Consider the following 26945-nt stretch of genomic DNA (forward strand, 5'->3'; position numbering starts at 1 on the left):
TGACTATTCGTTTCCTTCTCATTACCTTGTCTCATAGCTTCTCTCCATCCTGCCCTCCCATCCACCTGCACATTCTAACGAGGTGATCACAGCGCTCAAATACCAGACTGTGTTCACATCGCATGCCTGCCCCATGTGTCCACTTTCCTCTCTTTGTTAGCCCACAGCCTCGCACACACATGGAGGCTCGGGCTGTTTCCTGCAGGCGAACGCAGGGAGGTGTGTTTCTAATTATAAACATAATGCAGGGTTAAGCACACTCTCTGCAGGCTACCATAGCCACCTAGATTTATGGTACCAAGCTCCAGGCTCCCAGCCATGAAACCCACTAGAGAGGCAGAGCTGTTCACTTTCTGTGGCTGTAAATCAGAAAAGTATGGCCAGTAGCTGCCACTCTATCGCAAACCAATAGTGCTGTATCCTACAGGAGGTGAGAAAACAAATCTGCTCCGTGCACTCTTGTTAGATAAATGTGGCACTTTAATGCCTTCATTCCAGCGGCCTTCTCACATTTTAAACTTTATCTTTAGTAATACATCTCAAATAATGTTACTTTTGGTTACTCCTGTTCATACCATGCCAAAGTCCTGCATAGAATGAATGAGTATTTCAATCAGCAGGTGCAGAGAGTTCAGCAAGGATTTTCAGTAAAACATAAATATATAATCCATGCTTATCAGTTGTTAATGTCTGCTATGAGCAGTTAATGTGGTCATTAGGAATGTATATATAATAATAAATATATAATATATAATATGCTTAAAAAGAAGTGAATGTAAATGTATAGTACAACATTTAGGACATTCAGAATAAGGTTATACAAGAAAATAGATACCACTGTCATGTCATAGAGCCGGGGGAGACAATTAGCTTAGCTTAGCACAACAGAAAACAGTTACCCTGCCTCTCTCCATTCAGAAATATACCTGCTAACTTCTACATTGTATCTTGTGCATTTAATCCCTTTAGAAGAAGAAATGTAAAAGCGGCATGTTGTGATTTTACAGAGAGTTCCGTGCTGTAACATGTTTTTGGTTACGGGTGCAGTGACTCCCTGTAAAAACCACAAATTGTCTTTTTTACATTTCTGTTTGTTCACAGATTAAACAAACGAGATACAACATAATTTGTTTTGCGTATTTTTTAACATTGGGCAAAGCCAGGATGTTTCCCCTCGCTTCCACACTTCATGCTAAACTAAACACCTTCTGTCTTTAGCTGAATCTACTCATCTGACTCTGCAAGAAAGCAAATTAGCTTATTTTCCAAAAACTATCCCTAATAAGTCAACTCTTTGACAAAAATATTGTTTATATACAAATAGTCTTTTTTAATTTTTAATTTATTTCTGAAGTAAAATCTGAACCAAGCCAAAATCAATCCAAACCCTGAATTATTTTAGCCTGAGCCTTTTGATTATTGAAAACAAGAGGAAATCCTTCAGACAGGAAAGTTTCCCTTTTGTGTAATAAAGTAACAAAGTATTGTGCCAAAAACAATCTGGAATGTGGTAAACAATATAAGGGAACAAACTGCCCACATGATGCATGTTTTATTACCAGGATCTGGCATGGCTGGACACTTGATCATAGCAGTGTCACGTAAACCCCAGGGAGTAATGGCCTTAGTTTAGCACTTACAGGGAGTGAGACAAACATGATGGTATCCAGGTTTCACTGTGATAAATGTCTCTTTGGGGAAACACAAGCGGTCAGACATACTTAAGAGTATTACACATCAGTACCAAAAGACTCCATGCGCCTTCCTATATATTGTTAATCACTAATGAGTCAGAGAAAAGCAGCCAAAATCTTCATAAACACAGGAAATTGTATTGAATATAAAAACAAAATAACTCGGGCAGGAATAGAGTCGAGGTCAATGCAATATTGTTGATCATAGGAAGCTCGTCTTGGTTATTAACAATGACAAAAACAAACAGAGGTGGGTCCGTAGTTGGATGTTTTGGAGCAGGACAGCAACAAGTAGAAGTGGGGTTTTCCTACAGTGGAGCAGGGCTCTCCAGGGCCCTACAAGACATGAAAGAAGCCCTCTGGGCTGCCAGAATCCCTTTCAATACACAGAGGTTTTGCAGAGGAAAAAACTCAAATCCAGGACCTTTGTTCCTTTGTTCATGTTCTCAAGTGTTCTTCTGGGAGTCTATAGGTGAACTGAATGTGTTCTTTATCTAGGGTGTGACTGCAACCACACAAAAACATCCAGTTCTGTCCCTATCTGCTGGATGTTTCAGACTGAGTAGAAGAAGACCAACCATTCAAAATATGACATGTAAACAATACAGTTCCTATGCATTGTCTGTTGGTGCCAGAGCAGGAATTGTGTTTATGTCTTCATGTCTTGCATCCGTGCCATCATGCAGAAGAGGGACTGAAAAGCAAATAATATAGTGATATAATTTAAAGTAGCAAACAATTGTGAAGGTTAACAGGTGGGGATAGTTGCTGCAGAGTTTTGTCAAGTTATACATTGTGACACCACATAATATCATATAAAAGGGAGCAATACAGCAGGAACCGGCTGGGTAATAATCACCAGTGCAGCTCACTGCTCCACCTGCATTGATAATCTGGGTTACTGACACTCTGCTCAGCTTTTAAATAAAATTGTATGAGCATTACATGGAGTCTAGTGACAGCTGGTGGTCAAATCAACATAGTACAGTACAGAGGGTGGAGATGCGTGGGGGGATGGATGGATATATATCTATGTTATAGAGTCTATGATGTATATACGTCCATGGGTAAAATGAAAACTGCGTGCAGATCAGTAAATTCAGGTTTGGACAATGAAGTGTATGTCTGCAGGTAGGTTTTCATTTAAAACAGTTCAGCAGTTTATTTCAATGAACACAACATGAACATTCTCTACATGAACAAATAAGAGAAACTATTGTATTATTAAGGATGATTACCAGCCTAAATGCCAAGATTTTTAACTAAGAAAATATTGTTATCGTAAGATAATACAATTTCAATTTGGCCTATATTTATAATCAACACATGCTTCGGATGAGGCCCGCCTCGTTTCTGTGATGAGAAATCTGATTGGTGTAAAATCTGTCAATCTAACCAATCAACGTGGCTCCTCTCTGCACGAGGAACTCTGATTGGCTTGTTGTCATAGAAACCACACCTCCTGTGCACAGTCTGCTGTCTTGCGACGCGCTGCTATATGAAGGCAGTATTTTAAGAAGGTAAAACAGCTTTTCGTTGTCTTTTTCAAATATACGTTAATAACAATAATAATAATAATAATAATAATAATAATAAGTATGTGTTCATGTTTACACAGACAGAGAGTCATTTAAAAAAGTTTATGGTGTCAAGAAACCTGGACGTAACTGTGGCTGCCGAAAACGTGCTGTGACAGTTTTGTAACTGTCCACCAATGTCAACTCTTTGCTTCGACTTATTTTGACAAACATAACTATATTATACTTATGTTAATAAGATAATGTTTTATAACAACAATGCAGTAATTATTGCCACCGTAGCTCCTAAATAACTGCAATGTGCACCTGGCGTTTAATTAGCTAACAGGGAAATATAATACTTTTATAGACATTGTTAAGCCTATACTTAGGACCGATGTATTTCTAAAAGGTAATTATATTGACATGTTTCATGAAGTACACTTGATTTATCTCCAGCAGTTATCCTTTTCTTTTCCACAGTTTTAGTGACACACATCACTGTTGCATACATATACAAGAGGTTTTATGACTTTGCTTTGGTGTAAAAAAGCAAGTACTGCAAACAGTCAAGAAGCATAAATAAAATATGAGAAATTACAATACAAATATGATTAAATATATCATAAAAAATATGTACAGTATATATATATTTTTAAATAATAAGAGCTGAACAGTTTTGTCCAGGATTGATATAACTTTGTGTCTCACCTGCTCTCTTAAGATGACAACCAGCCAGATGGAAACCAAGTTGACGTCACAGCCCAGATCCAATGGTATGACGAATGGAGGGGCAAGGATTGTTGTGGATGATGATGACGAAGTTCTTAGGTATGGAGGAAAACCCCAGTGATCAGTGTTTTGATCTGGCACTGGCACATTGTGGGAATTATTTAAACCGGAGGTAAATGGCGCAGGTGTTTATTTCAGTCCCCCCTTCTCTCTCTCCCTCTCTGTTCCACCAAGCCCCACCGACCTGTCCGAGATGTTAGCTGAGGGGACCAAGGAGGCCCACGACAGAGCAGAGAACTGCCAGTTTGTTAAAGATTTCCTCCGAGGCTGCATCAAGAGGGAGCTGTTTAAGGTTGTCTTCCAAAGCCTCTTACATTGTTGTTCACATAATAAGTTCAACATTTAATGATGTTGGCAAAAATGTCTGTTAGCAGAGTAACAAACTAACAGCAGGCACCAGGACGGCACCTGTAATTTGAAAAGTAGTAAAATAAGAATATTAACCATTGCGTATATTTGCAGTAAGTTAATCAGTTATTTCTCACTGTTTTGCTCTCGGACTCCGCTTTGCCTATCAGTCATTCGTTTGCCATGAAACTATATTGCCAAAGACATTTTCAAAATGTCACTTCACCAATTTGATTTGAATTTGTTACCATTTTATTCATGTGCCATTTTTTTTCTCTTTCTCTGCTTCTGTTGCCAGAGGGGCACAGCAGCTCTATACTTCGTCTACATGGCCATAGAGGAGGAGATTGAGAAGAATGAAGGACCATCCTCACATCGCCCCAATCTATTTCCCCGCAGAGCTGCATCGGCGCGAGGCTCTGGCCCGGGACCTTGAGTACTTCTATGGAGAGGACTGGGAGAGCCAGGTCAGCAGAAAGCACACAGAGGCTGCCTGTCAGTCTCAGGACATAAAGGTTACAAGGAGGCCTATTCTGGACCATTAATCACCTGGTGCCTGGAATTCAGACATGAGCTAGTGTGATTGAAAATTCTGCCCTAGGTAAATGGATTTTATATAGACCACTCAAAGCACATATCAGAAGTAATGATAAAGGGCCACAAACACTCATGAGCAATATGGAGTTATGTAGCTATTTACTTTGACACTTAGAACTGCAGGGCGTCAAACTCTCAACCTATTGACTGGTGGACAATCACTCTGCCTCCTGAGCCACAGCCAGTTTCCTTTTAATTACAGCTTCCCTCTCGCAAAAACCTGAATTTGATCACAGTGCTACAGCATTAGATGTCTGTTTTTTTACTGATAATATTATAAAATGGATTAAAACCCAAAAAACTTCTCATCATGATGACACAACAGCAATTTTTGTGACGCAACTTGAAACTTTCATAGCCATTCTCTCTCACAGATCAGCCTCTCTGCAGGCACCAAGCCTTACGTGGACCGCATCCACGAGGTGGGACAGAATGACCCGGTGCTGCTGGTGGCCCACTCCTACACCCGCTACATGGGTGACCTCTCAGGTGGACAGATCCTCAAGAAAGTGGCCCTGAGGGCACTGAAGCTCCCTTCAACAGGCGAGGGTCTCAACTTCTACCAGTTTGAAGGTATCCACAGTCACAAGGGTTTCAAGCAGCTTTACCGAAGCAGGATGAACGAGCTGGAATTGGACGCTGAGACCAAAGGGAGGATTGTCGACGAGTCCAACCGGGCCTTTGGTTTTAACATGATGGTGAGGGCAGCAGGGAGGAGAGTGCTGACAACAGATGTGCCCAAAAATCACAATGATTGAGAAAACGCAATGCAGAAAAGAAAGTTGACAAGAAGATATGTTATTTGGGAGGAAAAGATAAAGTTAAGACACAAATCTACTTTTATTCTGAAAACAGGTTTTTACAGAGCTTGAAGAGATTGGGAAGACCATTAAAGAAGAAGTCCAAGATGCAGGATTTGGACACGGTCATGCAGAGATCATGGAGGGAGGTGATATCAACAAGTGTCCCTACTATGCAGCAAAAATGGGTAAGACATCATTTGAAGGGTTCAGGTATGAAAGAAACTGAGGCCAAGAAAATGAGGCCTGCAAATATGCATCATCTAAAAAGTATTTATATTAGAAAACTAAATGGAAAAATTGATAGTCATGGTACAAACATCACTTATAGACTGTATACCTTACAGTACATTTATGAAATAATAAGTGAATTAGCTTCAGGATACTTGTGCTCCAGTACAGTTAGTGCCTTTTAACTGAGATGTATTGAATATTTTCGGCACAAGTACATTTAATGAACATCAAGAGTTTCATTCTGAAATTAAATGTAATTCTCTAAGAAATATATATATATTTTAGAGAAAGTAGAATAACTTAACATATTGAGTGTTTGACAACAGTTTTACAAACTCAGCTCTCTGCATTGTAGAGAGTTAAGTGATGAAAGGATGAAACCTACTTAATAGCTTGAATTATGCAGGCGTCAGGAGCCGAGAGCTACATATTGTAGCGACATTGAAGGTGTTGAAATCCATGAAATGACTTGTTCATGATGGCAAGCTTCCTCATTTATTATTTTTGTCTGCTCTCCATCCATCACCTCCTCCATCACCTCCCATCTAGTTGCCAGTGGAAATCCCACCTTCGCCTGCCAGTTAGCCATGACGCTTCTCAGTCATCCACCCTGTCAGATGGCTCTGGCCGCCTGTGTGGCTTTCTTTGCTGGATTCGCTGCCTGGTACCTTCTGTGAACGCTGACACACTCGTTCTGCTATCATCTCTGAGCAAAGAGCAGAGGACACTGTTGCATACTAACAAACTTTATTATCTTCAGTTTCAATCATATACCGTCGACAAGTAGCAAAAAAGAAAGTAGGAACTGAACATGTTGAGATAAGGTTTTGCAGCAAACATTTGTAACATTTTCTCATTGACATTTTGCGTTTTAATAGCTGTTACGGTATTAATTTATTCTTATTTTCCCTCATTTATTTTCTATGTGGAACATACATTTGTAGTGTGACTAGCAGTGAAACATAAAGAGCCGACAGAGACGTTATGATGCATTTGCTCTGTATGCTTTATTCAGTGGTAATATGCATATTGGATTTCTCATCATTTATTTTTTCATGTAGAAATATTGAGTAAATAATCTCCCCTATATGACTTTATTTTATTATTATTTGTATGTATTCAATATGAAAATGAGTCACATGTTGTTTTGTGTTGTCTCTGCTTCTGTGCCTTCAGGAAACATTTAAAGGTTAACATAAAAGTGAGAATACTGTAATAAACAATACACTGTTACAAGTTACATTGTAGTTGCAGGTTTATTGTATTATCCCATAACATCAATTTAACACTGTTAAGATGCAACACGACTATTTCAGCTTGTAAAAAAATAAGACAACCAAATTTGTACCAAGAAGACTTTGATTTAATTTTTTCGGCTTCACATATTAAGAGACATGACTTTGGTCTGGTACCAAAGTCCTCTGCGTACTCAACATATTACTGGCAACACTCGTCACTTGTTGTTGTTCCACTCTAAAGGCCACAGTCCTGCTGAGGCCGGCAAATATGCATCCTTCCTCGTCAATCACAAACTTCCCCAAAATAATGAATGAGCTTGTTATTCACGATGGACATATCAGACCGATAACAACTAACATCTCAATCACAGGTTATACCAGCAACAGTCTTCCACTGTATTATCTTGTTTTTTACGTAGAACCGATCCTCATTATATTTTGAACATAATTAGAAAGATTCACTGTTGACTATCAACGTCCCAATCTGTTCATTTTGAACAAACTATCATTATCAAGTTCCAAACACCTTCTCAAAACCCTGTTTGTCCACTACACGTCCAAAATAAGTGGAGAAATACATCGTCTGTGGACTGCTGAATCTCTTAAATTTCAATATCTTCTCGTTTATGGAGTCCCCTGTATCCCCAATTGTCATAACATCTGACACAGGCAGGAAGATGTCATGGCGCCTGCCCCAGAAGGTGAGGTGGGACAATTTGAGGGTGGTCTGAGACTGGTCCAGGTACATCCTCCCCACAACACTCCTGAAGAAGTGACTGGCAGTGTACAGCATGACGCCAGCGAACAGTGCCGTCACCGTAGTGTAGCTGACAAGAAAAAAGGGGACGTCTCCCCGGAGGTAGAAGAAGTACACTGGTGGTAAGATGGCCATGGTGATGGCAGTTTGGAGCAGTTTGAGCCTGGACATGGCTCTGAGGAGCCTAATGTGAGGCATTGTGTAAATCACAGTGTACTCCGGTGTGGGCAAGTCAGAGTACCTGACCAGGGCTGTGATTTTAGGTATCAGGGGTACGTGGAAGCTCTGCTGGATAGGTGTGTGGCCTGGTGAATGAGGCTGAACACCATAAGGTATCCGACCTGTGAGTAGACATGATCCTCTGTTACAGGACAGGATGTGGGAGGTTAACCTGCGCTGCAGCACTGACCTGATCTGTAGAAAAATAACAGATACATTTCATATTTCACAAGAGCCAAAACAACTTGCTGATTCATTGATTAGTCAATTGGCAGAAAATGTATCTGCAAAAAACTTTGATAATTAATTTATCTTTTTTCAAGCAAAGATGCAATAGGTCCCTGGTTTCATCATGTCATAAATGAATTATTCTTTATATATTAAGAAATATTTCTTAATCTTGTATGTCAGTAAACTGAACATCTTCGGGATTTGTGGCTTGCATTTGCACTTGTGATGTTGTTGTTTAACGGTTTCCCTAAGGTCAGTCCCCAAGGAGGAATCCTCTTGCAGCTAGTTGGGTTAATGTATGAGCAGATGAATATAAGCAATAAGCACATGCACCCGTTTTGTTTTGATTAGAAGTGAAGTAGACATAAATAACAATCAGCCATTTAACAACTACTGAGTAAGTATGTATTAATCAGATTTGAACAAAGTAGAAAACTCCTGACTGAGCTGTCATACATTCAAGGCAAAGCAGCAGTTAGCTGGTGCAGCTACAAATTGAGAAAGAAGGGGGCTCACCATGACCGACGAGAGGATTAATAGAAGAGGGAAAACATAGAAACACGAATCTTATTTTTGGAAATAACAGACATACCAAAGGCAACACTTTGAGAGCTGTTAGCTAACATGACGGACACAATCTGACCCGGATGTTATGCGTAATAAATACTTTAATTTTGATAATAACATCTTCACTTTTACTCAAATAAAAATTAGAACGCAGGGCTTGAATGCAGTATCTTTTATATTTTCGTATTGATACTTTTTAGTAAAAATAAATAATATAAAATATGTTTTAAAGAATGACCCGGATGTACTTAACAACCGTGTTTTAAATTGTGTTTGCCCGTCTGCCCCCTTGCGGAAATATTGTAAATTATACCTTTGGATAAATCTAATTGAGATTTTATTATAATCTCACCTGAACCCGAACCTGTACCTTTTGCTGCAAACTATATTTCATCTTGCAGAAGCGACATGTTACTTGCGGCAGAGTTGTCACATCCGCCGCAGACAGAGTGCAGCGTTAACGGACAACTGTTCCTGCTTCACGTGTCAACTGAGCAGTTGCAGACTGCCCAGCATGACCTTTGTATCTCTGACAGGGCGTCTGAAGAGCCTACACTTAGCAGGGCGGGTAGCTAACGTGAGCTAATGTTAAACTGACAGGCTACTTTCTGTTATTTGACAGTCAGAACGATAAAAGGGGATAACAATGCTGCAGCTGGGAGATGAAGTCACCCTGTACTCGGTGGTCTTCGTGGTGGTCCTGCTGGGGTCCCGGAGCCCGGTGTGGACAACCGCCCTCACCGTCTCGCTCTACCTCTTTCTGGCTATGTTCCGGTTCCCCCAGGTACCGACCAGCCGAGCCCGGCAGGTGCTGCACCCGGACAAGGGCGCGGTGGGCCCCGGGAAGGTGTCTGTGGTCGCTCACCGGGGCGGTGGGCATGACGCACCGGAGAACACGATAGTAGCTATCCGGGAGGTGAGAGGAGGGTCGGGGGCTTTTTTCTTCGCATGTCCTTAGGTGGTTCTCACTCACAGCCTCCAACACCGTGTTACCAGCGGCGACTAGGGGCACACTACCACCGGAGGCTGAACGGTCTTCTTCATCCCTTACTGCAGGGGTGGCCAACCCGCGGCTTTGCCAAGTTTCATGCGGCTCTTCAGTTCATATCGAGTTGTATTTGTGAGTGTGTGTATGTGTGGTGTCAGTGTGAGAGCATGACAGTGCGTCTAATTGTGATGTGGCCCAAGAGTCCATAAAGTGTACTTGCAGTACTTGCATAGGTACTTGTTTGGCAGGTACTTGCATAAAGTGTTAACTTGTTTGGCAGGTACAGCTGCGTCTCCATCTATCTCCCGTTCACTGTGACTCTCATCCGTGTGTTTTCTTCTTCTGTGTTGTTGTTGCTGTTTTCTTCTTCTGTGTGTTTACTGGCGGATAACGGTTTTCAGCTAAAGTTAAACATAATACTACCACCTGCGCTACCGGAGGTCACTTTACACTTTTTTTAATTAGGCCTATTTTTTCCCGGGATAACCCCGGGAAAAACGGGAGGGTTGACAGGTATGCGCTAGTCACGGACGAGGCGGTGGCCCAGTTGGAGATGATTGAACTTTCTGAGGAAGACCTGTTGAAACCTGTTCTGAGGGAAGGGACCCTTGAGTTCTGGAAAACTGTGCCAATGGAAAAAATATCCCAATGTCAAACGGGCTGCACTCAAGCTACTATCAATGTTTGTCAACATAGAGTCGGTGCTATCTACCCTGAAACACGTGCAATCAAAGTATCGATCTGTCTGACTGACACACATGTGAAAGAATTGCTTCGAGTGACCACAACAGAATACAAGCCAGATTTGAGGAGGATTGTTCAAGGCAAGGAATGTCCGAAGTCCCACTAATTTAAAGAAGCAACATGCATAGGAAGATAAAAAAACGTTTTCACATTTTTTTTTACTGAGAGTTTGTGTGTGAGAGTGCACATAATGTTCATTGTTGATAATAACTGGCCTCTGAATACTGGTAGGAGAGGTTTAATTAAATTTCTGTCAATATTATGGTGACATTTACAATAAGTGTGTGTGTGTGTGTGTGTAAAGTTTTAGATTTAAATGTTGTCTATGTGAGAGAGAGAGAGGGAGCACAGAGAACGGCTGAGAGAAGGGGGGGGGGTGCGCATCTGTGACTTTGTGTATGATGTGGCTCTTTGCAGTAACATAGTAACATTAACCTCTGACTGGTCTGCCTTACTGAATTGAAAAATGTTGCCATAGTTATGTCAAATGCAAGGAAGTAACATTTGTATTATTAATAGGAATCACAATTTCAGGACTTGCATTGTAACATTCATTGTTAACATTTAGCAGATCCATACTGCCATTCATTGAACTGTATATTAACAGTATATGACTTACTGAGAAACTTAAGAACCACTATGGTCCCACCAATACTGTCATTTTCATTCCACTAACATTATTATTTTTTTAATTAACAATGTGTACTGAACAGTAATTTTATTATTATTATTATTATTATTATTATTATTATTATTATTAATTTGAATAAAAAGCCTGTCAATAACCAGTACGATAATATCCGCTGATATATAAGCCCAGCACATGTATATCTTTTTATATAAAGTCAAAGTGAGTGAGGCTAAAGCTCCGACTGATTCTTAACATTTGACCATCTGAAATACTTTGCTTCCAACCCTCTTATCTTTTCTTCTCCAGGCCAGTAAGAACGGGGCGACAGGCGTGGAGTTAGACCTGGAGTTCTCTGCCGACGGTGTCCCAATACTGATGCACGATGAGACTGTGGACCGGACCACCAACGGGTCGGGACCACTCAGCCAGATGAGACTGTCCGAACTGGGTAAACTGGACGCAGCTGCTAAACATCGACTCATGTAAGAAAGAAGGATATAGCTAGGAATGTACATACAAGTATGCAGACGGACTGAACATTTTTTGGGGAAAAGATAACAGTAAAGGGAGGGGGGGAGCGGTCTTTTAGCTAAAAGTCAGGAGGTGTGTCTGCAAGAAAAACCAGTCATGCATGTTTTCCTGGCTAGCTGGAGGTTTAAAGAGTTGAATACTGTTGGCTACATTATATTTTAGTGCTTTGTGACTTATGTCTAGTTGCAACTTGCTGCCTTTTAGCAGCAGTTCAAATAATATATAGTTCATGTCCAGCTGTTGGGGATGCTGAATCATCAATATGACAGTTAATGTGGAGATGTTTGATGGTGATACTCTGTGTGCATGGATATTGGAGGGTTCAAAGACATTTGTAAGAAAACACTAAAAGGAGATGTTAAAAATACATTTAACACATTGCTTTCTAAAATCACTCGAGAAACAAGAGGCAAGTTGCTATTAATACAGACGGGGTGCTGTGTAGGTGAGACAAATAGCTCACAGGTTTCTAAAAACGGCTTGCTTCGGAACAAACAAAAGAAGAAAGTAAAATGCAAAACAGTCACTCAAAGATAAGAAGTTAGGATGCAACACGTAAATGCAAACACCATCTCGACTCTGGTGTTTGCATTTGAGTTCTAGCTCTAGATTCCAGAGCATTCCCACTGCAAGATTTAAACTAGAAAGTCTAACTGAGTGAAAAGTAGAGTTGTTTTTTAAATGTCTAATGTGCACATTAGACATTAATGTAGTGTACTTCATACTGTAGTGTAGACAATTGACCTAATCCCCCTAAATGACCTAAAGACAGATTGGTATTATAATCACATGGGGGCCCTTGTAGTTACTGTATGACCCGGTGTTACCCAGACAGATGCTAAGAGTCTTTATATACAGAGACTAATGGACAGCCTCACATGCAGGTTAGATGTATCTCTGATCAAAAGTGTAATGTTTCCCACGTAAACTGTACATTTGTTTGAAAAAGCATGATATGCATGTGAGCCTGTGATCGCACTGAAACATTTTTGTCCTTCGTCACCAGGGAGACATTTGCTGGAGAGAAGATCCCGACTCTGGAGGAGGCGGTGGAGGAATGCATCAAACTGCAGCTCACCATCTACTTTGACGTCAAAGGTCATCCAGATGAGGTGCAGCCAGTCAAACTAACAAACTAAACAAGAGTTTACTATTTGCAATATGTCATACTTGTTGATTTAATTGATTTGTACGTGGTCAGCATTGCATAATGAAAAGATTAGTAATTGTTACAGTCCAAAGCTATCTTATACTGTGCCCGAGTACACAATGTTCATCACAAACTGAGCCAGATACAACAGTCAGTGTTGCAACTCGTTGCTGAAGGATGCACATTAGTCATTTACTCAATGCCACTTAAACTTCAGTGTTTGTACCAATTTAATTCTGCACAAGCTAAATTAAATATTCATGCATCAGTGTACTTTCCTTACTGAGCACTTTGAGACGAAATGTGGAATGCAGACCTGCAGTTGTTGTTCTAGGCAGCAACATTGTTGAGTTCAGGGCCCACAGCAGTGCATCTACACATACACAGCTGCTAGTTACCACCAAATGGTCTCACACACACACACACACACACACACACACACACACACACACACACACACACACACACACACACACACACACACACACTTGACTGTCCTGCAATAACCATGTGTTTTTGTCCCCCCCTCCTCCCAGGCAGCTGCAGCCCTTAAAGAATTGTATAAAAAGCATCCAGTCCTCTACAACAGCAGCATCGTGTGCTCCTTCGAGCCCAAAGTCATCTACAGGGTAAGAGGGCTCTTTCAACTTTGTTGAGTGTTCGGCCTGTAGTATACTGTACCTGAACAACGTCAGATTTGCTGAGTTTGACAGTCGAGCTGCTGTGGAACAAAAGGGGACTGTTAATAAATGAGACCGTGAACCTTTTAATAAGATTGGATAACAAGCCTGCACACATGGTACAAACAAAATGGTTTGTTCTGGTCACAAGGCCCAAGTTGCCTGCATAAACACTATATTATAGCCGGGCTCAAGCACTTGGACCACAAGCTATAGTTCCATGTTGTCTATGATTGAATATGTAGCCTGAGCACGATGAGAGGATGTACTTGCACCTCAGGTGACACTGTTACAAAGGAGTTTGCATGTTTACCATATTTCCAGAGACTTTGACTGAACAATGCCAGTATGCACATTTTATCATTTTGCTCAATGCTTGAGCTCTGGCTCATCATCTCTGTTGCATCAACAATGCTAGCTATACAAGCTGGGGTACCTGACCAGTATGGATTACCTAACAGACAACAATTGACAGGTTTACTGGATCCAAGTAACAGGACTGAATTTAGTTTTCTGCAAATGCAACATCTTTGGTTAATTGGTTCAATTTGAGCCAGAGATCGTACACCGAACAGTCTGGTACAAACATGTGCATATTGTTACAACCACATTGGGAAAAAGATAGACAAAAGGCTGGCTTTGTGTCTCGCTTTGTGTCTCGCTTTGTGTCTCGCTTTGTGTCTCGCTTTCCACTCCCCACTCAGCATACTGGTACTGATTAGATAAACTAAACTAGTTGCTCACATTGCTGTCATGTATTGCAATGCTGTTGTATTTATCATTTTTGCTAACATTCACCTATACTTAATCTCAGATGAGGCAGAGCGACCCAGAAGTCGTCACAGCGTTGACCCACCGGCCATGGAGCCTGAGTCGGTTAGGAGACGGTGCCCCGCGTTTCTCGTCGCTATGGAAACACCATTGGATGACAGTAATGGACATGGCGTTGGACTGGGCACACCATCACGTGCTGTGGAAGTTCTGTGGCATCTCAGCCTTCCTTATACAGAAGAACTGTGTCTCACCGTGAGTTTCAACAGCTGAGGCGTATTCTCTCATTGTAACTCGAAGACTGAGGCTAGTTATTTGGATCACAGGCTGTTTACCTGCATAACTGAGTTTCTGTGTTTCTGTCTGCAGGGACTATGCCCAGTACTGGGCCCAGAGGGGGGTGGAAGTGGTAGCATGGACAGTCAACACAAAAGCGGAGAAAGATTACTACCAGGAGCTGCTGCAAGTCAACTACATCACAGACAGCCTGGTGGAAGACTGTGAACCCCATTACTGAGAAACGCATGAACCCAAACACAGGAAGTGTTCACACACGTACTCATTAAAGTGATCAGATCCATATGAAAGCACCATTTCAATGTCTGCTCGTGACCCACAATGTGGCATCAGGTAAGAGAACATGTGCCACTCTTTTATTCCCATGCACACTGTCACATTGTGAAGCCATCAAACTGACCAGACTGGATGCTAGACTTCATAACAAGAGGCAGGACATGCATTTATAGACATTTTGGAAATGCGTGTCTATAATACGTGCTGTATTCACCAACTCAGGACTCTAATTTTTTAGAGTCTTTCAAGACCTACAGTACAGTTTCATACGCTGTCGGTGCTTTTACTCAGTAGATGTCATTAGTCCGATGTAATCTACCCAGCAATGATTTCTATCTCTCATGCAAAAAAGGATTCTAGAACTTATATAAATAAACATTTTATATCTTTGACAAAAGTGCATATGGAACTGAAATGTAGAATAAAATAATACTTGGCATACAGATGGTGAGTTGTTGACCTTGCATGACTTCTTCTTTGTGGTATTGTTGTTCTTTAGGTTCTGAAAAAGAAGCTTCTAATATTAGTTTTCAATGCCTGAGCATTTTGAAGAAATGATTTGACCTTTGTTTGATTTGGTTTCATCGTGTTAAACTTCTGGACCCCGGTGAACACAAGAGCAGACATCAGTGACTCCAGTACCATTTCATCTTTCTTCTGTCAAATCCATCTGATGTAACCACAAGCTTTTACGCTCCTGTTTAGTTACGAAATGAGGAATTAGAATTAAGTCTCCAGTACAATTTTTAGTAGCACAGTACTGTTTATGGAGACACAGTAGGACAGCGCAAAGGAACAGTAAGAGATGAGCGGTGACATGGGTAGGAATAAGGCTTTAAAACAGGAATAGATCTGTAGAAATGACAACTGACTGAATTCTAAAACATAAGGCAGCAGTACCTCACAGACGCTGTACACTGTATAACAGAAAATAGACCTTTCCTACAGCAGACGTGCAATAGCAGGAGAAGCTCAGGTGTAAGAAATGACACTAAAGATGTCTATGTTGCATTTAGGTGTGTAAATAAGTTATGCCAGTGAGTCGGCATCTTCAATATCAGGGAACTGGAAAACCTAATAGAATGCCGCCATTATTAATGGTAATTATATTTGTGTTTGACAAGTTAAATTCACCATTAGAAAGGTTTTCAGACTTGACAGTGGTCTGAAATAAGTAGATAAGAAAGCTACAGTACTTCTGTTTGTAAGCTTTTTGACCCACATATCAATCTCTGCATTTGATTTATGATTAATTTAATCTAAGACTTGACCATTTAAATAGGAAAATGTGAAATACTTATTTTGCTGTTGCTTAAAGCGGAATAAATAATTCATGACTATTTGATATGATTGAATATGTAACCACAGACAGCTCACACTGAGTGTGGAGTCACTCATTGATTTTCAGCTGAAAGACAAAGACAACTCTTAGATCCTAGATATATGTAGGCTAATGTATCTAATATCTTACAGGGAAGTTACAAGGGTATGCAGCAATATATGCACTTTTATGTTTGCTACAGTGCATGGCCTAAAACTGAAGTTGAAAGAAATGGGGGGGGGGGGGGGGGGGGGGGGGGGAATTAGTTTTTATAACCTTTTGTGTCACACCATGCATTTTGTCAGTGTTTAGAAATATGAGCGAAAATTGTCCATTTTCGTCTGGCTGTAAGTTATTATTAAATAACTGCAGAACAAGTTGTATTTCAATTTCATATACATTTATCAATCAACGCGTTTGGTTTAATAATTATTAGGTGAAAGGTGATCGCTCCCCTACGGGGGGCGTGCAGTGACGTCACTGAGGGGGGTTACCCCGCGCCGTAAAGCCGACCAGAGATAAACATAAACAACAAGAGCGGAAATAACGAGACTAACTTCAAAGTAAAAGCCCCAAAAAGTAAGCGATTGTAAGAAACTAAAAAAACAAGTGAAATACTGTCGTTTTTTATGCAGTTTTATTTGTTAACCCAAAACACACAACACAATATACTGTATCTTTTCACTCATTAGTTGTGTCCTGTGGTATCTCGCCCTACAGAAAGGGTTTTATTGAAACCCTAACATCATGAAGATGAAAGGAATTTAATCTGCGATGATAAAATAATTGAAATTTGTATTTTTTCAGAAACCGTGTCCTGTTCATTCTAGATAACCTCAATGTTTTATTATAACTGCTGTCTTCTGAACAAATAAAACATGACTAATTAAAATAAATAAAGATTTTATTTTGAAAGTTCCGGAAGTCCTGCTTTTCATTCTGTCTGGCTTGACACTGGCCAAGCATTGTAGCTTTCCGTCCTGATGAAAATATCAAAGCGTGTAGTAGTGTCCTTGTATTCTGTCACACAGCCAGGGTGTCTCAGTCAGTACCGCAGCATCAGCAGAGCAGAGCGGCTACAGTGTCCGGCCCGGAGTGTCACTGTCCTCGGACATCAGGAACCACAAGGTCCCACCTCTGACTGACGGATCCCCGGCTTGTGAGGCCGGTTTCTCCTTGGATGACCTACACGCAACCTCTCGCAGAAACAGCGGACGTCGGTTCATTACGGCTGAACACCTGCTGGTTAGGAGGTGCAGCAGTATTAACGCACAGCGTGCATCAAGTCACAGCGAGTCTCGTGCAAGCTTCAGGCCGACTCTGGAGCAGCTGACCCGGCGAACAAAATAAGACACGTTGCGAATATCTTGTCCCCAGCGTGGCTGCGTCAGGAGGAGCGGACAGAGGACTGGAAGTGGCAGAGTTGACAGTCAATGCGCACCTGATAATTAAGAAGACCTACAGATCTTTAAACACGAGCTCTGCAGACATATGCGTTCACATGATGTACACAATCACCAGAGGTCCCAGCAAACTTGTTACACAGCGGAGGACAGGTTAGTGCCTTCTAAAAGCATGATGCAATGTAACATCAGATTGCTTTTATTCCATTAAAAGGGAAGTTTTAGGGCAACGCAGCAGTTTAAAAATGGTTCAGTGTTTACATGCAGAGCGTTTAAAGGGAACCCGTGCAGAGCATGACAACTATTAACTCTGAATTTTGTCTCAAAGGTCCCACACAACAAATCGAGAGCAAATTCAGCGATTTGAAGCTCAAGCCGACGTCTTGGCTCTCATCAAAGTAAGTAGCTGCTCTATGTCTTGTTTAAGTGTTGCTTTTTGTAACATCCTTTATGCGGGCTGTTTGAGCTACTTGGGCCCGGAATACTGAGCATGTGCGCCGTCAGAGCGATCATGTAACACCGGTGACTCCGGTAACGTCTATGCATCCATTATCGGACTCTTCATTTTCCCATACTAAAATCTGATATGGTCATAAATGTATATTAAATAATGGGACATATAGCTTTACATATATGGACATATTTGAAATTCAGACATTTGTTTCACACATATTTTAAGTTAAATGTGAAAAAATGCAGCAAACATCAAGCATATAAGGTGACATACTCTACATTATTATATATTTCCATTTCCATAACATTAAGTGTGAATATGTTGTTTTGCACATATGTAAACATGCATGCATTTTAGATCTGTATTTAAAATAAGCTGTGCAATCATTTAATTCAAAATATGTAGTTAACATAATATCCTGATACATTTTTATTTGTTTTATATGTTCTATCTTTTCTTTATAAGCACACTTTTAAACAGTTTCCACAGGTTCTGTAATATTTTTTTAGAATTACATAAAAATGTTGGTCATACAGAATTATTAATGTCTTTATTGCATATTTCAATGACAGTCAGACACTTCTTTGTTATGGATATCATTGCATTTAAACAAAAACGTTTGCAAAAGAAATCCCCTCGTTTTATCTGCAAACTTTGTATTTATTCAATCCAAATAAACCAATGTAAATGCAGTTTTCATTGTATTTATACAGGAGGATCATATATATATATATATATATATATATATATATATACATACATACACCTAAAAAACATTGCATTCTGTTATAGTGGTACTGTAATGTTTCAGTTTGCAGTCTCAGACCGTTCAGAATTTATTTCATAAAAAAAAAATGACTTGTATGTTTACCTTTCACATTTTTAAATGTTAGATTGTAAATATATTTTAAACTTCCAAACTCAAGCTGGGAGTGTGTTAACTGTCTGCTCAGCCGTCTCGTTACCTTGGACCCGACCTGCCCTCCTGTAGCTTTGTAAACAAGACTCTGTGCTTCGTTCAGGTGCTGCTCGGAAATACCAACATCACCTCAAGATACTTCACTTGCCAGTTAATTGGTACATCTAAATCCAGTGCAGTCTATTTCAGCAGCTCTACTTCATTCATGCAAATGGGGAGGCCAAAATATTAGAAACATCTCTCAATGTAATGCAATACATATGTGCAACGCACTTTATATTATTTAAGCAGTACACTTCAACTTCAGATTTTAATGCCAGAGTAGGGGCTTCTTTTTAGACTTAATATCTTCATCAGTATTTATATGTAGCTTTACAGCATGAAATCCATTCTAGAGGAAGCAAAGGCAATTTATGTTCAAACAGCACGCCTCCATTGACCAGAATGCATTGCAAATATAAGATGTGTTACTGGTCTTACTATTGTGTATTGGAGTTGTTGATTGACATTCTGAGATAAATAAAGTAACATTTGGTCTTTTAAGCACAAAGTAAACAAAGTGAAAACTCAGCAAATGTCCATCTGTGTGTAAATCAGTTCCTCTGAACTGAACCCTGCTGAGGAAGACTATGATATATGGAAAAGCTTGCAGTTATTGTTTGTCTTGTCAACTTATTATGTCAAAGGTCAAGAAGGAACCTTCATGCTTAATTCCTCTCGCAGCTCCTTGCATCACTACATGCTGTCAACACAAAGCACATTTACACACCTGTCAGTCAACCATGACTTTTTAAATTAACTTACAACTAGCATCAATTGTCCCATCACTGTGAGATTGCACGCTTGTGTTTGGTTGTGATTCAGGCTGTCCAAATCCCCAAGCTGACATTCTTTAATTATCTCCACTTGATGTCTGTAGCTCTCCGCCCCCAAAGATCGTGTTCAATCGTCTGAACGGGAAACGCTACCACGGTGCAGCCACACAGAAGAACGCCTGCCCAGCAGAGGGATTCACTCCTGCACATGAAGAGAACGTCAGATTTGTGCATGAAGGTGAGGGTCGCAGGATAAGTAGTAGAGGAGTGGATGTGGGTCCCAGCGCAAGGACAGACCTCCAGGGCCGATCCTGAAGCTGCTAGACATTGGGAGATAAGCTTACAAGGTCAGAGGTTGTGAGGATGGAAACTGGGACATTGTGGTGGGCAGATAATCTCTCTTCTTTCTTACTTCTTTACCAAACCTCCTGACTGAGCAGCTGCACTGTTGAGAGGGAACGCTGGTTGGTCGATGTGGCTTCACAATGTAAACCATTTGAAACATTTCCAATATAAGGGGTTCCTAACGATGTACTTTTTCAATTTAAGTAACAGAAAGTTATTCAGCAACTATTTTTATATCTGATTTCAGTGATTATTTTAGAAAGATTTAGAACAATTGCTAGTGCCAATTATTGCTAGTGCCAGCAAAATGTGAGGATTAGCAGCTGCTAATAACTATATAACATAACTATATGATAGTTAACTGACTGTTTTTGACCGTTGGTCAGACAAAATAAGCAATTTTAAAGACGTCACCTTAGAGTCTGGGAAATTGCAGTTTTCAGTATCTTCTGAGATTTTATAGACAAAATATTATTCAATTAACAACAAAATAAGAGGCATGTTAATTGATAATTAAATTAATTAACATATTTGTTTTGTTATTTTATGTTAATGTATAACATTACACAGGAGCAGTGTTTACGATACAGCCTGACAGAAACCATCAGATGTGGTGTGAAAAAGGACCACACAAAATCCTTCATAGTACGGGTGTGTAGTTAACTTCACGTTATCTGCTGTATATTCTTTGATTGTTAGATAATCAGTTAGTTTATTACTAATTCCTTGGTAACTACTCAGAAGTCTGAAGTGTTACAGTAACTCAGAAACCACAGTTCTGTGCACATATTGATATTTGTACACATATTTACTCAAGGTTACAAAGGTGTCTGAATATACAGACACCTTCAACAAAGCCTCGCAAAGGAAATTTAACAATTGCAACAATTCAACAAAGTGTCATTTGGGGACTACTTCAGAAGAGTTATAGTAATTAAAACCCAACAATGATTCAAAATCACGGCTCTTTACCACTCGCCTCGTTTTCAAGTTTATACTTCATGCCCAGGAGGAAATGAATGAGTTGCAGAGTCTTCTGAGTTACTCTGGGACCGCTGCCGGTACCGACTGATCCTTTTGTTTTTCTTCTTGACTATACTATGACTTTCTTTTACTGCATTTTAACAGCATACTCTAATATGACTTTTTTCACTTTTATGACATACAATACTATGACATTTACTATGATATTTTATTGACATAATAGACTAAGTAATTTTTACGAAATATCGGCAATAGGTTGATATAAATTAAGGTTAAGTTGTGATCGTTTGAAGGACGCAGACGTTACGCCGAACACGCCAGACATACACAGTTCCGTATGGCAGAAACATGCCGGCGTATATGAAAATTAGCTCAAAATGTGTCAGAGTCCAAATACGTCCAACCTTTCCACAGCGGTGTTGTAGCTGACGTATACACAGTGGTGGGCCGTCAGGGCCAGCAAGGCCTTCTCTGCTGGCCTAAACATCATCAGAATATAAATTTAATTTTGATATATTTTTTCCACAAATATGTTTTAAATTATTCCCCATAGTCTATTCTCTTCATTTCATAGCTTTCCTCTTGGTTGCGCTGCTTCCAGCCTCAGATGGAGATTTGGAGGTCTGACCTTTATGTTAGAGCTTTTATCCAATCATATTTCAGCCATGATGTGTTGCCAGGGTCCCTGAGGCCTTTAGAATCAACAGTGCGGGCGCCTGTCGCTTAAAGTGAACAAGAACAAAACTGTGGCGTTAACCAATCAGATTTCGAGTTGGCGACATCGGGGCCAGCTAGCAGGCGTACGATAACGTCAGCACGTGCACGTCTTTTGATTGGATACACACTATTGAGAGGCAGAGCTATGCAGAGCTAGCAAACTTGAACGAGCTAATTTGTGTAGATTTCTACAAGCTGTTTTTTTTCAACCCACAATGGCTGAAGGAGGAGAAGAGATCGATTTGGTCGCAGATATAATTACAACGCCATTTTCCAGACAAACTTTTCAAGAAAAGCTAGATATCGTTAGAAGAGAAAGGCCAACTCCGACGCTAGCGAGTCTATCCCTGTGTCCACTGCTTCTGCCGAGCGGGTCATTCTCGACCTTAAAGCGAATTAAAACTTATGGCAGACATGCTACTGGACAGACTCGGCTTTCAGCATTAGCCTCCATGTCTATAGAAAAGGACTTATTGATGGAACTGAAATGCACAGATAAACTACAACAGAGTCATTGAAGTCTTCTTGAGGAAAGAAAGGAGGATGGATTTTGTGTTCAAATAATCAGTTGTTTTGGTGAGTAACAAGCATTTTGTTTTTGACATATATAAAATGTTTGATGCTTCTGCAAGAGATGTAGAGATGTGTGTAGCGCACTGGCTCAGCTGTGCAGTAAAAGTACTCAAGGAGACTTGTTGAATTGTCTTTGGTTTAACCTTTATCAAAGTGGACATTCAAGGCTAGGAATACATTTTCACCACTGTCGCAAATATATCCTCATGAACAAATGCAAATTATTTGTTTGTTTTATTTTATTTTCAGTGAATAGTTTTTGTGTCTTTATTCTTCATCGTCATGTTTCTTAAATGAAACTGCTTTAGGTGCGACAATGCGCTGTTTAGTGAACACACTTGTTAAAGCTCACATACTTTTAGTGGACTTAATAAAACTTTGTAGACTAATCCCTTAAAAGCGCCTTTTATTTTAAGTTTTGACAGTATCCTAGCGATCTTAAAGCTGGTAGTTTTACACTCTTAATTGTAAATGCGGATTTATTGATTATAAATGCTTCGGAAATATTAATATAACTCTGTTGTACTCTACTATGTTAAGGTGATGCAACGCCCGGTTATACTGCGTTTCTAGAGCCATGGCGTCATAATGATGGTATTAAGAGGGGGAATAATTCAGGTAGGACTGTGTAGGACATCACTGAAGGCCTAGGTGTGAAATGCACGGCCCGCCACTGCGTATACATAACGAATTATTACACGTATGTCAAACATTGATAGCGTATCACTTACCTATTTAAAACGTCTGGACAACGGAGCTGGAAAAGTGCCATCTGGTTCACGTCATGCTGATGCTGGAGAACGGCTAACATGCTGAACGCTAGCTGTACTGTAGAAACACGTTTAATAAGTTACTCCGTCGTCAGGCATAATGTTAACATAGGGTAGGAATAGGTTATCCACTCGTTATCAATAAGTTGGCTGTAGGGTTCACCGTCAGCCGACGTAGCCTATATCTAACGTACCTCTAACATGGTCACGTAGGTATTTACATAGGTAAATATTCACCTACGTATTCCGTATTCACGTATGTCTAACGTCACGTAACGTCTGCATATCTTATGAAGCACACGTCGTAATATATAATATTATATATATATATATATATATATATATATATATATATATATATATATATATATATATATATTGCAATAAGCCTCAAGGTTATATTATATATATAATATTATTTTTTATATATATAATATAATATTATTATATATATATATTATATTATATATAATATTATATATTTGATTCCTAACCGACCAATTATGCATTTAAGTTAATTCATATATATTATATATATATTATGCATTTCTTTTTTCTTGCAGCATGGCAGGAGGTGGAGCAGAAGATGGGGGACGGGGACAGTGGGGATTCAACTGACAGCCAGGGGCCCATTCAGTACACTGAGAAGACTCCTGGTGCTGCAATGAAGAGTAAGTACCTCCTCCACCTCCACTTTTTAAAACACAGGGATCATTTTTGATTAGCACACAGTTCCCATTCATTCACCTGATACAACCCTTCAAAGAATAAAACAAAGTAAATCCGCCCTCATTAAATCTAATCTACTCTGTTTCATTGCAGCCGAAGAGATAACCTTCCTGCTTTGTTACCCCCCTGAACTTTGAATCCTCCTACCATGTTGTAATTATTCCTGCTTATTCAAACACCAGAGGAAAGGCTGCTCTCATATCTCCGCAGGAATCACACAGTGTTTTGTTTAACCAGAGGTTAACTGTTGTGATAGTCTGCATTAATTTTTAACTCTTCTTTGGTCTATGAGAGCCGGGCTCCTCCACATAAACCAGCCCTGACGGCTGATTGTCACGTCTCGTCTTACACAACTGTTTGCGCCGTTTACTTCTGCGGCTCACTGTCCTCAAAGGCTGTGACCGATTCAAGATTCATGAATTGATATCAAATTGAATGAATTGTAATAACTTTAATTATTAATAATAATGAAAACAAATTGAAATACTTTGGTTTATGACTAAATACCTGCAAAACGAATGACATACCCATCAGTCTCAGCTGGACTTTGAGATTAATGCTAATTAGCAAATGTTAGCATGCTAATGTACAGACTCATTATACCTGCTAAACATCAGCCTGTTAGCATTCAGCTCAAAGTACAGCCTCAGAGCAGCTGGAGACTCTGAGTCTGGTTTTAACATATTAATGTTCAATCTTTTTGTAATTAGTAACTCATTAAAGGAACACACTTTCATACTTGGTTGCACAGATCAACCCATGAATCTAAAATGAATTTGACTTTGGTATCCATGTGACACTAATTGACAAAGCGTGGATTATTCTTTAATTCCATGTCTGGTGTCTGCGCAGACTTTGTGCCCATAGACCTGGAGGAGTGGTGGGCTCAGCGCTTCCTTGCCAACATTGCCAACCTGTCTTGACCGGCTGAGGCTTTGAGGCGGGACAGGAAGCACCGCGTCGGTGATCCATTGTGAGGACGAAGAGGAGGCGAGTGAGTCTCCAGGATCTGCTGTGAAAGGGTCGTGCGTTATTCTGAATCTGATTTGATGCCCTTATGCTTCACGCTGCTGTAGAGAAAACTGGGTGCACAACACAACCCCCCCGCTGATGCAACAACAGCGACCTGACTGAACTTTGACAGCGCTGACTTGAGGTTGTGCTGCTGTGAACGACGTATCGGATAGAAGTTGTGAGCCAAGTGTTCTCGGCTGTATGTACGTCTTGGCTGATCTTTGGATAGAAATCGATTGAAGAGCAAAAACAGTAAAAATCTTTTTCAAAAATGTCTTGTGTGATTGAATTTGTAATTAATTAGGCCATATTCAGTAAAAGGTTTCCCATAAAACCCGACATTGAAACACGTGCAGTATTCTGATGCATGATAATGATGGGATTATTATTTTGTACCGTCGCACACACAAGATGCCGAGGGTTTGTAAAATCAATAGACCACAGCAACATTAACCGCTTTTTTTTATTTTCACAGTGGGTTCATAATGCAACATTTAAAACGAAATACTTAAATAACAAAACCTTCTGTGAAGAAACATTTGTATCTTTACATAGTTAAAGTCTACTCTTCAGGAATCAGCCAAGTGCCAGCTGTCCAAACACAAACGTTCTCACGGCCTCTTCTGCCTCAAGTTATTTACAGACAAATGTTCAAAGCGCTTAAATAAACCTGCCACCTCACAGTTAAACCTTTCTTGCAGTTTCAAATGTTGGCTGTAACAGCTCTTTTCCTGCCCGCTGCCTTTGTCCTGTTGCCCGTCTTCTTCCCCCGCCTGCGGCTGGTTGTGGAGTGGCCCGGCTTGGCTGTGGTGAAGGTGATGCACTGGGAGTCCAGATAGTCCACCAGCTTGGCGGCACCCAGGCGGATCCCTGCTGCTTTCAGTCGCTCCTGGAGCTGGGACAAGACCAGAGGCTGGTACTGGAGGATCTGACTGTACAGTCCGGAGTCAGACAGGATGAAGGAGCGCACGGCCCGCAGGCGATCCTGAAGGCGGTTCACTGACTGGGAGGCAGTAATGCCGCCATCGCTGTCTGAGTCGGAGGAGAGGCACAGTTCTGGGTTGGACCTGCTTGCAGAGAAGGGAGTGGTTAGACGTCCATTCTGTATTTATGGAAGTTTTTTTCAAAGCTACTAATAACATATGTGACGATACAGTCTTAGAACCCTAGCTGGGAGGATTGTTGCATTTCTCCTATGAAATCTTAAAATGTTCTCAATGTCGACTAAAAACACTTAAACAAGAAAAGACTAATGAATAGATAGAGAGATACACACACACACCACACACACACACACCACACATACATACATACATACATATATATATATATATACATATATATATATATATAATAATATACAACTACATATATATAATATTATACCTACATCTATATAATCATCCTACATATCTATCTATATATCCATATCCTTCTCTCTCCATAATCTCCTCTATATCTACCTATCTATCTATATACCTATCTCATCAAATCCTATATCTCCTATATACCTATATTATACTCCATATATTCTAGTATATATATATAATATCTATAGACCTATTATCTAATATACCTCATATATATATAACCTCTATATATATATATAGTAATACCTTATTATATATACCTATATACATATATCTATATATCTACATATATACCCATATATACCCATATATATAGTCTATCATATATCTCTCTCTAGAGAGGAGAGAGAGAGAGAGGAGAGATAGAGAGAGACCACAGAGAGAGAGAGAGAGAGAGACAGAGAAGAGAGGAGAGAGGACAGATGAGAGAGAGACAGAGAGAGAAGAAGACAGAGAGAGACAGAGAGAC

The 26945-nt window shown here is 40.1% G+C and overlaps 5 protein-coding genes across 7 annotated transcripts in view; 3 read left to right on the forward strand and 2 right to left on the reverse strand.

Moving 5' to 3' along the window:
- Positions 1–3181: 3181 nt before the first annotated feature.
- hmox2a (heme oxygenase 2a) lies at positions 3182–6986 on the forward strand. The gene is given in 8 exon segments (XM_029435385.1): positions 3182–3214; positions 3936–4042; positions 4178–4295; positions 4650–4709; positions 4711–4818; positions 5323–5646; positions 5804–5936; positions 6532–6986. Coding segments are annotated over 7 exon segments (978 nt in total). The 5' UTR covers positions 3182–3214; the 3' UTR covers positions 6660–6986.
- Positions 6987–7224: 238 nt separating this feature from the next.
- Positions 7225–9681, reverse strand: tmem186 (transmembrane protein 186). Of its 2 annotated transcripts, none has more exons than XM_029435398.1 (2): positions 9347–9681; positions 7225–8391 (listed from the first exon to the last, which is right to left on the reverse strand). In XM_029435398.1, exons 1-2 carry the CDS (start codon positions 9386–9388, stop codon positions 7732–7734), a joined length of 702 nt encoding a protein of 233 aa, XP_029291258.1. In that variant the 5' UTR covers positions 9389–9681; the 3' UTR covers positions 7225–7731. The 2 variants fall into 2 exon arrangements, with proteins under 2 accessions (XP_029291258.1, XP_029291266.1); XM_029435406.1 differs by lacking the exon at positions 9347–9681 and adding an exon at positions 8944–9093.
- On the forward strand, positions 9641–15505 carry gde1 (glycerophosphodiester phosphodiesterase 1). 2 transcript variants are annotated; one of them, XM_029435366.1, is made up of 6 exons: positions 9641–9910; positions 11664–11839; positions 12895–13000; positions 13575–13667; positions 14533–14744; positions 14859–15505. In XM_029435366.1, the coding sequence occupies exons 1-6, from the start codon at positions 9641–9643 to the stop codon at positions 15004–15006; spliced, it is 1005 nt and encodes a 334-aa protein (XP_029291226.1). In that variant the 3' UTR covers positions 15007–15505. The 2 variants fall into 2 exon arrangements, with proteins under 2 accessions (XP_029291226.1, XP_029291233.1); XM_029435373.1 differs by lacking the exon at positions 9641–9910 and adding an exon at positions 9977–10114 and having other exon boundaries at positions 14859–15006.
- Positions 15506–17316: 1811 nt separating this feature from the next.
- Positions 17317–25378, forward strand: mcrip2 (MAPK regulated corepressor interacting protein 2). The gene is made up of 5 exons (XM_029434514.1): positions 17317–17939; positions 18115–18184; positions 20079–20212; positions 23927–24034; positions 24945–25378. The coding sequence occupies exons 1-5, from the start codon at positions 17885–17887 to the stop codon at positions 25013–25015; spliced, it is 438 nt and encodes a 145-aa protein (XP_029290374.1). The 5' UTR covers positions 17317–17884; the 3' UTR covers positions 25016–25378.
- A 173-nt stretch (positions 25379–25551) lies between these two features.
- slx4 (SLX4 structure-specific endonuclease subunit homolog (S. cerevisiae)) overlaps positions 25552–26945 on the reverse strand; it is a 15510-nt gene continuing 14116 nt past the window's right edge. Inside the window, exon 16 of the mRNA XM_029430498.1 lies at positions 25552–26173. Within this exon, the coding sequence (XP_029286358.1) occupies positions 25810–26173 (364 nt within the window). The 3' untranslated portion in view covers positions 25552–25809. The remainder of the gene's footprint in view (positions 26174–26945) is intronic.

This window comes from Cottoperca gobio, chromosome 1 (assembly GCF_900634415.1).
Source record: "Cottoperca gobio chromosome 1, fCotGob3.1, whole genome shotgun sequence".
Lineage (NCBI taxonomy): Eukaryota > Metazoa > Chordata > Actinopteri > Perciformes > Bovichtidae > Cottoperca > Cottoperca gobio.